At 50.5% G+C, this 12,500-nt stretch overlaps 1 protein-coding gene across 1 annotated transcript in view; it reads left to right on the top strand.

Annotated features, from left to right (window-relative positions):
- Positions 1-12,500, top strand: part of arhgap28 (Rho GTPase activating protein 28) — a gene marked incomplete at both ends in the record, with an annotated part of 15,882 nt that overhangs the window by 3,357 nt on the left and 25 nt on the right. The window contains 12 exons of the mRNA XM_083940887.1: positions 336-354; positions 703-829; positions 1,626-1,764; positions 1,871-1,962; positions 3,733-3,810; positions 4,113-4,254; positions 4,745-4,827; positions 8,111-8,326; positions 8,394-8,519; positions 9,604-9,731; positions 11,192-11,229; positions 12,443-12,500. The exon at positions 12,443-12,500 is cut by the window's right edge and continues 25 nt beyond it. Of these exons, the coding sequence (XP_083797013.1) occupies positions 336-354; positions 703-829; positions 1,626-1,764; positions 1,871-1,962; positions 3,733-3,810; positions 4,113-4,254; positions 4,745-4,827; positions 8,111-8,326; positions 8,394-8,519; positions 9,604-9,731; positions 11,192-11,229; positions 12,443-12,500 (1,246 nt within the window). The remainder of the gene's footprint in view (positions 1-335; positions 355-702; positions 830-1,625; positions 1,765-1,870; positions 1,963-3,732; positions 3,811-4,112; positions 4,255-4,744; positions 4,828-8,110; positions 8,327-8,393; positions 8,520-9,603; positions 9,732-11,191; positions 11,230-12,442) is intronic.

Here is a 12,500-nt window from a genome sequence, read left to right as displayed (position 1 = left end):
GTTCTAGAGGTCCTTCAGGTGGTTCTAGAGGTCCTTCAGGTGGTTCTAGAGGTCCTTCAGGTGGTTCTAGAGGTCCTTTAGGTGGTTCTAGAGGTCCTTCAGGTGGTTCTAGAGGTCCTTCAGGTGGTTCTAGAGGTCCTTCAGGTGGTTCTAGAGGTACTTTAGGTGGTTCCAGTGGTCCTTTAGGTGGTTCTAGAGGTCCTTCAGGTGGTTCTAGAGGTCCTTCAGGTGGTTCTAGAGGTCCTTCAGGTGGTTCTAGAGGTCCTTCAGGTGGTTCTAGAGGTCCTTCAGGTGGTTCTAGAGTCTTCATCAGCTGTTCATGTTTCTGTTTCCAGATCGACCGACTCTTCCTGCGTTTGTTTTTGAGGATCCACTCGATGAACACCCGTCGAACACACACTCTCCCACAAACACACACTCTCCCACAAACACACACTCTCTCACCAACACACACTCTCCCACAAACACACACTCTCCCACAAACACACACTCTCCCACAAACACACACTCTCCCACAAACACACACTCTCCCACAAACACACACTCTCTCACCAACACACACTCTCTCACCAACACACACTCTCTCACCAACACACACTCTCCCACAAACACACACTCTCTCACCAACACACACTCTCCCACAAACACACACTCTCTCACCAACACACACTCTCCCACAAACACACACTCCGCGCCCGTCAGCCGGTCCAGGCGAGCTGATTGGCTGCTGCGGGACGCTCCGTACTCAGAGGGCGTGGCCGAGCACAAATATGGCGACACCTGTTGGGACTGCCTTCGTTTCCATGGAGACGAGAGCGGTGACCTGTCGGTGAGTCTGACCCCGAGGATGTGATCTGAATCCCCCCCCCCGACATGACGGTGTATAACGATGAGTGTGTGTGTGTGTGTGTGTGTGTCCCTGTGTGTGTGTGTGTGTGTGTGTGTGTCCCTGTGTGTGTGTGTGTGTGTGTGTGTGTCCCTGTGTGTGTGTGTGTGTGTGTCCCTGTGTGTGTGTGTCCCTGTGTGTGTGTGTGTGTGTGTCCCTGTGTGTGTGTGTGTGTGTGTGTCCCTGTGTGTGTGTGTGTGTGTGTGTCCCTGTGTGTCCCTGTGTGTGTGTGTGTGTGTGTGTGTCCCTGTGTGTGTGTGTGTGTGTGTGTCCCTGTGTGTCCCTGTGTGTGTGTGTGTGTGTCCCTGTGTGTCCCTGTGTGTGTGTGTGTGTGTCCCTGTGTGTGTGTGTCCCTGTGTGTGTGTGTGTGTGTGTCCCTGTGTGTGTGTGTGTCCCTGTGTGTGTGTGTGTGTGTGTGTGTGTGTCCCTGTGTGTGTCCCTGTGTGTGTGTGTGTGTGTGTCCCTGTGTGTGTGTGTGTCCCTGTGTGTGTCCCTGTGTGTGTGTGTCTGTGTCCCTGTGTGTGTGTGTGTGTGTGTGTCTCCGTGTGTATGTGTGTGTGTCCCTGTGTGTGTGTGTCCCTGTGTGTGTCCCTGTGTGTGTGTGTGTGTGTGTGTGTGTGTCCCTGTGTGTGTGTGTGTGTGTGTGTGTGTGTGTGTGTGTGTGTGTGTGTCCCTGTGTGTGTGTGTGTGTGTGTGTGTGTGTGTGTGTGTGCAGTGTGTACCTGTCTCACCCCCTCAGGGTCTCACCTCAGCAGACGACCTGTCGTCCTGCGACCTCAGGCGTCTCGCCTTCATCTGTCACATCGAGCTCTCCACCTTCCTGCTCGCTCTGGGCGTCTCGACCAATCAGGGCCGGGCGCCGCGCCGCAGGAGCCGCGGTGCGTCCGTTTACTTTAAACCAATGAGACGCCAGCTGGCGGCTGATTGGACGGGTGTCTGGTGAAGCGTGAGGTCACAGGTTAATATTCGTGTGTGTGTCGTCAGATGGCGGCGTGTTCGCGGCTCCTCTGAACTCGCTGCTGCAGAACGACAGGAAGACGTTTCCTGGACTCAAGGTTCCCGTCGTCGTCCAGAGGGTGTGTGTGACGTCACAGAGCGGCTACAAAGAGACACTGAGCGGCTACAAAGAGACACAGAGCGGCTACAAAGAGACAAACGACCACAAAGAGACACAGAGCGACTACAAAGAGACACTGAGCGGCTACAAAGAGACACAGAGCAGCTACAAAGAGACACAGAGCAGCTACAAAGAGACAAACGACCACAAAGACACACAGAGCGACTACAAAGAGACACAGAGCGACTACAAAGAGACACTGAGCGACTACAAAGAGACACAGAGCGACTACAAAGAGACACTGAGCGACTACAAAGAGACACTGAGCGACTACAAAGAGACACAGAGCGACTACAAAGAGACACTGAGCGACTACAAAGAGACACTGAGCGACTACAAAGAGACACAGAGCGACTACAAAGAGACACTGAGCGACTACAAAGAGACAAACGACCACAAAGAGACACAGAGCGACTACAAAGAGACACTGAGCGGCTACAAAGAGACACTGAGCGACTACAAAGAGACAAACGACCACAAAGAGACACAGAGCGACTACAAAGAGACACAGAGCGACTACAAAGAGACACTGAGCGACTACAAAGAGACACAGAGCGACTACAAAGAGACAAACGACCACAAAGAGACACAGAGCGACTACAAAGAGACACTGAGCGGCTACAAAAAGACACTGAGCGGCTACAAAGAGACACTGAGCGGCTACAAAGAGACACTGAGCGACTACAAAGAGACACTGAGCAACTACAAAGAGACACAATGCGGCTACAAAGAGACACAGAGTGACCACAAAGAGACACTGAGCGACCACAAAGAGACACTGAGCGACTACAAAGAGACACTGAGCAACTACAAAGAGACACAAGACGACTACAAAGAGACACAGAGTGACCACAAAGAGACACTGAGCGACCACAAAGAGACACTGAGCGACTACAAAGAGACACTGAGCGGCTACAAAGAGACACTGAGCAACTACAAAGAGACACAATGCGGCTACAAAGAGACACAAGACGACTACAAAGAGACACAGAGTGACCACAAAGAGACACTGAGCGACCACAAAGAGACACTGAGCGACTACAAAGAGACACTGAGCGACTACAAAGAGACACAAAACAACCACAGAGAGACACAAAAAAACTGCAAAGAGACACAAAACAACTACAAAGAGACACAAAACAACCACAAAGAGACACAAAACAACCACAAAGAGACACAAAACAACTACAAAGAGACACAAAACAACCACAAAGAGACACAATACAACCACAAAGAGACACAAAACAACTACAAAGAGACACAAACAACTACAAAGAGACACAAAACAACCTCAAAGAGACACAAAACAACCACAAAGAGACACAAAACAACTACAAAGAGACACAAAACCACCACAAAGAGACACAAAACAACTACAAAGACACAAAACAACCACAAAGAGACACAAAACAGCTACAAAGAGACACAAAACAACTACAAAGACACAAAACAACTACAAAGACACAAAACAACTACAAAGAGACACAAAACAACTACAAAGAGACACTGCAGTTAGCATGAAGCTAACAGCAGTTAGCATGAAGCTAACAGTTAAAGCTAAATGCTAAAAGTTAGAACACCAGATTACAGCGCCACCTCCTGACCAGACTGCAGCTGACAAACACGTGTGTGTGTGTGTGTGTGTGTGCGTGTGTCTGTGTGTGTGTGTGTGTGTCTGTGTGCGTGTGTGTCTGTGTGTGTGTGTGTGTGTGTGTGTGTGTGTGTGTAGTTGTTGTGTATCTTAGAGCAGACTGGCCTTCAGACTGAAGGGATCCTCAGGGTACCAGGATCAGCTGCTAGACTGAAGGTAACACGCACACACACACACACGCACACGCACACGCGTGCACACACACACACACACGCAGATGGTTTATCCAATCAGAAACCAGGATTTTCGCCCCGCCCCCAAACATCTGACTGAACCATTCACCTGTCTGTCTCTCTCTCTCTGTCTGTCTGTCTGTCTGCCTGTCTGTCTGTCTGCCTGTCTGTCTGCCTGTCTGTCTGTTTGCCTGTCTGTCTCTCTCTCTGTCTGTCTGCCTGTCTGTCTGTCTGTCTGTCTGCCTGTCTGTCTGCCTGTCTGTCTGCCTGTCTGTCTCTCCTCAGGCCCTGCGTGGACAGTTAGACAGGTGCTGTGGAGGGTTCGACTGGTCTGCAGTGAGACAGGTGGAGGCTGCAGGTTTACTGAAGCTGTTCATCAGAGAACTGCCGACACCTCTGCTGACACACACACACCTGTCTGTGCTGGGTACACACACACACACACACACACACACACACACACACACACACACACACACACACACACACACACACACACACACACACCTGTCTGTGCTGGATACACACACACACACACACAGACACACACACACACACACACACACACACAGACACACACACAAACACACACACACACACACACAGACACACACACACACACACACAGACACAGACACACACACACACACACACAGACACAGACACAGACACAGACACACACACACACACACACACACACACACACACACACACCTGTCTGTGCTGGATACACACACACACACACACACACAGACACAGACACACACACACACACACACACACACACCTGTCTGTGCTGGATACACACACACACACACACACACAGACACAGACACAGACACAGACACACACAAACACACAAACACACACAGACACACACACACACACACACTCTAACTGTGGTTGTGTGTGTGCAGGTGTGTCGTCCGTGCTCCATCAGGTTCAGGCTCTTCAGCTTCTTTCTCTGTTGCTTCCTGAAGAAAACCGAGATCTGCTGCGAGTAAGAATCACACACACACACACACACACACACACACACACACACACACACACACGTCTCTGCGTCAAAGGTTGAACCTGTAGAACGTCCCAACAACAAAGTATAAGTCCAGCAGTGGGGTTGCCAGGTTGGTCAGACCCGGCCCAGTAGCTCCAGGAGAGCGGAGTCTGTTTGAACCCGTCCCCTCCAGAAAACCACAGCATCAAAACAAGGATTAGAGGAGTTTGACTGACAGTTAGCGTTAGCCGTTAGCGTTAGCCGTTAGCCAGCTAAGTGCAGATGAAAGTGATGTTAGCATCCAGGAGCAGCGTAGCCATGTGGGCGTGCGTTTGAATGGCGTCCCTCTCCTTTCTCTCAGTCCATGGAGTGAATGCTCGGCCTATAGTGACTCGCAGCCTACAGTAGCTGCACCCAACAACAGGCAACCCTGGCAACCAGCCTACAGTAGCTGCACCCAACAACAGACAACCCTGGCAACCAGCCTACAGTAGCTGCACCCAACAACAGACAACCGTGGCAACCAGCCTACAGTAGCTGCACCCAACAACAGACAACCCTGGCAACCAGCCCACAGTAGCTGCACCCAACAACAGACAACCCTGGCAACCAGCCTACAGTAGCTGCACCCAACAACAGGCAACCCTGGCAACCAGTCTACAGTAGCTGCACCCAACAACAGACAACCCTGGCAACCAGCCTACAGTAGATGCACCCAACAACAGACAACCCTGGCAACCAGCCTACAGTAGCTGCACCCAACAACAGGCAACCCTGGCAACCAGTCTACAGTAGCTGCACCCAACAATAGACAACCCTGGCAACCAGCCTACAGTAGCTGCACCCAACAACAGGCAACCCTGGCAACCAGTCTACAGTAGCTGCACCCAACAACAGACAACCCTGGCAACCAGCCTACAGTAGCTGCACCCAACAACAGACAACCCTGGCAACCAGCCTACAGTAGCTGCACCCAACAACAGACAACCGTGGCAACCAGCCTACAGTAGCTGCACCCAACAACAGACAACCCTGGCAACCAGCCCACAGTAGCTGCACCCAACAACAGACAACCCTGGCAACCAGCCTACAGTAGCTGCACCCAACAACAGACAACCCTGGCAACCAGCCTACAGTAGCTGCACCCAACAACAGACAACCCTGGCAACCAGCCTACAGTAGCTGCACCCAACAACAGGCAACCCTGGCAACCAGCCTACAGTAGCTGCACCCAACAACAGACAACCCTGCCAACCAGCCTACAGTAGCTGCACCCAACAACAGACAACTCTGGCAACCAGCCTACAGTAGCTGCACCCAACAACAGGCAACCGTGGCAACCAGCCTACAGTAGCTGCACCCAACAACAGGCAACCCTGGCAACCAGCCTACAGTAGCTGCACCCAACAACAGACAACCCTGGCAACCAGCCTACAGTAGCTGCACCCAACAACAGACAACCGTGGCAACCAGCCTACAGTAGCTGCACCCAACAACAGACAACCCTGGCAACCAGCCCACAGTAGCTGCACCCAACAACAGACAACCCTGGCAACCAGCCTACAGTAGCTGCACCCAACAACAGGCAACCCTGGCAACCAGTCTACAGTAGCTGCACCCAACAACAGACAACCCTGGCAACCAGCCTACAGTAGATGCACCCAACAACAGACAACCCTGGCAACCAGCCTACAGTAGCTGCACCCAACAACAGGCAACCCTGGCAACCAGTCTACAGTAGCTGCACCCAACAATAGACAACCCTGGCAACCAGCCTACAGTAGCTGCACCCAACAACAGGCAACCCTGGCAACCAGTCTACAGTAGCTGCACCCAACAACAGACAACCCTGGCAACCAGCCTACAGTAGCTGCACCCAACAACAGACAACCCTGGCAACCAGCCTACAGTAGCTGCACCCAACAACAGACAACCGTGGCAACCAGCCTACAGTAGCTGCACCCAACAACAGACAACCCTGGCAACCAGCCCACAGTAGCTGCACCCAACAACAGACAACCCTGGCAACCAGCCTACAGTAGCTGCACCCAACAACAGACAACCCTGGCAACCAGCCTACAGTAGCTGCACCCAACAACAGACAACCCTGGCAACCAGCCTACAGTAGCTGCACCCAACAACAGGCAACCCTGGCAACCAGCCTACAGTAGCTGCACCCAACAACAGACAACCCTGCCAACCAGCCTACAGTAGCTGCACCCAACAACAGACAACTCTGGCAACCAGCCTACAGTAGCTGCACCCAACAACAGGCAACCGTGGCAACCAGCCTACAGTAGCTGCACCCAACAACAGACAACCCTGGCAACCAGCCTACAGTAGCTGCACCCAACAACAGGCAACCCTGGCAGCCAGCCTACAGTAGCTGCACCCAACAACAGACAACCCTGGCAACCAGCCTACAGTAGCTGCACCCAACAACAGGCAACCCTGGCAACCAGCCTACAGTAGCTGCACCCAACAACAGACAACCCTGGCAACCAGCCTACAGTAGCTGCACCCAACAACAGACAACCCTGGCAACCAGCCTACAGTAGCTGCACCCAACAACAGGCAACCCTGGCAACCAGCCTACAGTAGCTGCACCCAACAACAGACAACCCTGGCAACCAGCCTACAGTAGCTGCACCCAACAACAGGCAACCCTGGCAACCAGCCTACAGTAGCTGCACCCAACAACAGACAACCGTGGCAACCAGCCTACAGTAGCTGCACCCAACAACAGACAACCCTGGCAACCAGCCTACAGTAGCTGCACCCAACAACAGACAACCGTGGCAGCCAGCCTACAGTAGCTGCACCCAACAACAGACAACCGTGGCAACCAGCCTACAGTAGCTGCACCCAACAACAGACAACCCTGGCAACCAGCCTACAGTAGCTGCACCCAACAACAGACAACCCTGGCAACCAGCCTACAGTAGCTGCACCCAACAACAGACAACCGTGGCAGCCAGCCTACAGTAGCTGCACCCAACAACAGACAACCGTGGCAACCAGCCTACAGTAGCTGCACCCAACAACAGACAACCCTGGCAACCAGCCTACAGTAGCTGCACCCAACAACAGACAACCCTGGCAGCCAGCAGCGCCCGACGCTATTGGCTGTTTAAAAACATCACTTTAATAAAGATTCTGCAGATTCAACCTTTGAATTTTCATGGTTACCCCGGATCTGTCTCCATGGTTACCCCGGATCTGTCTCCATGGTTACCGCCTGATCCGTCTCCATGGTTACAGCCTGGATCCGTCTCCATGGTTACAGGTCCTGCTGGTCTTCCTGCGTAAGGTGGTTTCTCATCAGGACCAGAACAGGATGTCTCTGTGGAACGTCTCCATGGTGATGGCGCCCAACCTGTTCCCCTGCCATCACCGTGGCAACAAGAGCTCCATCGCCAAGCAACGGGAGGAGATGGAGGAGGCGGTGGGCGGAGCTCGCCTGGTCCGGCTGATGATCACACACCAGGACCTGCTGTGGACCGTGAGTCACCAGACACACACCATTAAACCGTCCACGCTGTGACGTCACTTCCTGTTTCCTCTGGCAGGTCCCCAACTTCCTGCTGTCTCAGGTGCGACAGATGAACCAGGCGTCCAATCAGAAGCAGGTGGGCCTGATGAGGGCGAGCAGACGCCTGCTGAGGAGGAAGAACGACAGGAACCACGCAGACCAGGTGGGTCACGCACTTCCTGTCAGGCCGACTGTTAGCAGCTAAAGGGAGCTAGGCTATCAGAGCAGGTTAGCAGCTAAAGGGAGCTAGGCTATCAGAGCAGGTTAGCAGCTAAAGGGAGCTAGGCTATCAGAGCAGGTTAGCAGCTAAAGGGAGCTAGGCTATCAGAGCAGGTTAGCAGCTAAAGGGAGCTAGGCTAACAGCACAGGTTAGCAGCTAAAGGGAGCTAGGCTAAAAGCACAGGTTAGCAGCTAAAGGGAGCTAGGCTAAAAGCACAGGTTAGCAGCTAAAGGGAGCTAGGCTAAAAGCTCAGGTTAGCAGCTAAAGGGAGCTAGGCTATCAGAGCAGGTTAGCAGCTAAAGGGAGCTAGGCTATCAGAGCAGGTTAGCAGCTAAAGGGAGCTAGGCTAACAGCACATGTTAGCAGCTAAAGGGAGCTAGGCTAACAGAGCAGGTTAGCAGCTAAAGGGAGCTAGGCTAACAGCACAGGTTAGCAGCTAAAGGGAGCTAGGCTAAAAGCACAGGTTAGCAGCTAAAGGGAGCTAGGCTAAAAGCACAGGTTAGCAGCTAAAGGAGCTAGGCTAAAAGCACAGGTTAGCAGCTAAAAGGAGCTAGGCTAACAGAGCAGGTTAGCAGCTAAAGGGAGCTAGGCTAACAGCACAGGTTAGCAGCTAAAGGGAGCTAGGCTAACAGCACAGGTTAGCAGCTAAAAGGAGCTGGATTCCCGTGTCTCTGGAGCAGATTCCAGCGGCTCCACATTAGCATTAGCTACATTAGCATTAGCCACATTAGCTCCAGCAATGAAGAGCAGCAGCGTTTCAACACAGTCCCACGCTCTCAGACTGGAAACACCCACAATCCTCCGCTGCTCCACATTAGCATTAGCTTTAGCATCTAGTGTCTGTGTCACAGACAGCAGGCTGGATCCAAGGCTGTTTAATTAGCATAACAGAGCTAACGCTAGCACGGTGTTGTGGGTGTTGACAGTCAGCCATCTTGTTTTCACACGCCCATATATGGACAAAGGGGCGGAGTTGGTTAAAGTGAGAGACGTTTGTTGTTGTGATGTCATCGCTGTGACATCACAGGTCACAGAGCTGAGTGACGGCGTCATCAGAGTCCACGCTCCTCTGCACGCCAGGGTCTCCATGGCAACACAGCTGCACGCACACACGAGGGCCAGAGACGTCACCGAGCGCTTTGAGAGCGTGAACGGGTAACACACACACACACACACACCCACACGCACACACACTCACACACACACACTCACACACACTCACACACACACACACACACACACACACACACACACACACACTCACACACAGACACACTCACACAAACACACACACACTCACACACACTCACACACACACACACACACACACACACACCCACACGCACACACACACACTCACACACACTCACACACACACACACACACACACACACACACACTCACACACACTCACACACACACACACACACACACACACACCCACACGCACACACACAGACACACTCACACAAACACACACCCAAACACACTCTCTCTCTCACACACACACACTAACCTGTCTCTCTCACACACACACACACTAACCTGTCTCTCTCTCTCACACGCACACACACACTAACCTGTCTCTCTCTCTCTCTCTCACACACACACACTCACACTAACCTGTCTCTCTCTCTCTCACACACACACACTCACACTAACCTGTCTCTCTCTCTCTCTCACACACACACACACACTAACCTCTCTCTCACACACACACACACACACTAACCTGTCTCTCTCTCTCTCTCACACGCACACACACACTAACCTCTCTCTCACACACACACACACACACACACACTAACCTGTCTCTCTCTCTCTCTCACACGCACACACACACTAACCTCTCTCTCACACGCACACACACACTAACCTCTCTCTCACACACACACACACACACACACACACTAACCTGTCTCTCTCTCACACACACACACTCACACCAACCTGTCTCTCTCTCTCTCACACACACTAACCTGTCTCTCTCTCTCTCACACACACACACTAACCTGTCTCTCACACACACACACACACACACACTAACCTGTCTCTCACACACACACACACACACTAACCTGTCTCTCTCTCTCTCACACACACTCACACTAACCTGTCTCTCTCTCTCTCTCACACACACACACTAACCTGTCTCTCACACACACACACACACACACACTAACCTGTCTCTCACACACACACACACACACTAACCTGTCTCTCTCTCTCTCTCACACACACACACACACTAACCTGTCTCTCACACACACACACACACACACACTAACCTGTCTCTCACACACACACACACACACTAACCTGTCTCTCTCTCTCTCTCACACACACACTCACACTAACCTGTCTCTCTCTCTCTCACACACACACACACTAACCTGTCTCTCTCTCTCTCACACACACACACTAACCTGTCTCTCTCTCTCTCACACACACTAACCTGTCTCTCTCTCTCACACACACACACACACTAACCTGTCTCTCTCTCTCTCACACACACACACTCTCACACACACACTAACCTGTCTCTCTCTCTCTCACACACACACACACAAACACACACACACACTCACACTAACCTGTCTCTCTCTCTCTCTCAGTTCTGTTCAGCGTCTTTATGAAGTCGGAGGAAACATCTGTGAGTCTGATTTCACTTCTGTAAACAACACAAACAACATGTAAACAACACAAACAACATGTAAACAACACAAACATGTAAACAACACAAACAACATGTAAACAACACAAACATGTAAACAACACGTAAACAACACAAACATGTAAACAACACAAACATGTAAACAACACAAACAACATGTAAACAACACAAACAACATGTAAACAACACAAACAACATGTAAACAACATGTAAACAACACAAACAACATGTAAACAACACAAACAACATGTAAACAACACAAACAACATGTAAACAACACAAACAACATGTAAACAACACAAACAACATGTAAACAACACAAACATGTAAACAACACAAACAACATGTAAACAACACAAACAACATGTAAACAGCACAAACATGCAAACAACACAAACAACATGTAAACAACACAAACAACATGTAAACAACATGTAAACAACACAAACATGCAAACAACACAAACAACATGTAAACAACACAAACAACATGTAAACAACACAAACAACATGTAAACAACACAAACATGTAAACAACACAAACAACATGTAAACAGCACAAACATGCAAACAACACAAACAACATGTAAACAACACAAACAACATGTAAACAACATGTAAACAACACAAACATGCAAACAACACAAACAACATGTAAACAACACAAACAACATGTAAACAACACAAACAACATGTAAACAACACAAACAACATGTAAACAACACAAACAACATGTAAACAACACAAACAACATGTAAACAACACAAACAACATGCAAACAACACAAACAACATGTAAACAACACAAACAACATGTAAACAACACAAACAACATGCAAACAACACAAACAACATGTAAACAACACAAACAACATGTAAACAACACAAACAACATGTAAACAACACAAACATGTAAACAACACAAACAACATGTAAACAACACAAACAACATGTAAACATTCTGGTGCCTAAACAGAGACGTATGTAACACCTGTCTGTCTCTCTCTCACCTGTCTGTCTGTCTCTCACCTGTCTGTCTCTCTCTCACCTGTCTGTCTGTCTCTCACCTGTCTGTCTCTCTCTCTCACCTGTCTGTCTCCCTCTCTCACCTGTCTGTCTGTGCCTCACCTGTCTGTCTCACCTGTCTGTCTGTGCCTCACCTGTCTGTCTCTCTCTCACCTGTCTGTCTCTCAGGTGAGCGGCGTCTCCATCCCGACACTTTGCTGTTGGACGTGTACAGAGTGAATCCTTG

Source organism: Echiichthys vipera (assembly GCF_963691815.1).
Source record: "Echiichthys vipera genome assembly, contig: SCAFFOLD_64, whole genome shotgun sequence".
In the NCBI taxonomy this organism is placed as follows: domain Eukaryota; kingdom Metazoa; phylum Chordata; class Actinopteri; order Perciformes; family Trachinidae; genus Echiichthys; species Echiichthys vipera.
The sequence above is the reverse complement of the archived record's forward strand: the minus strand, read 5'-3'. Positions and strand labels throughout refer to the sequence as shown.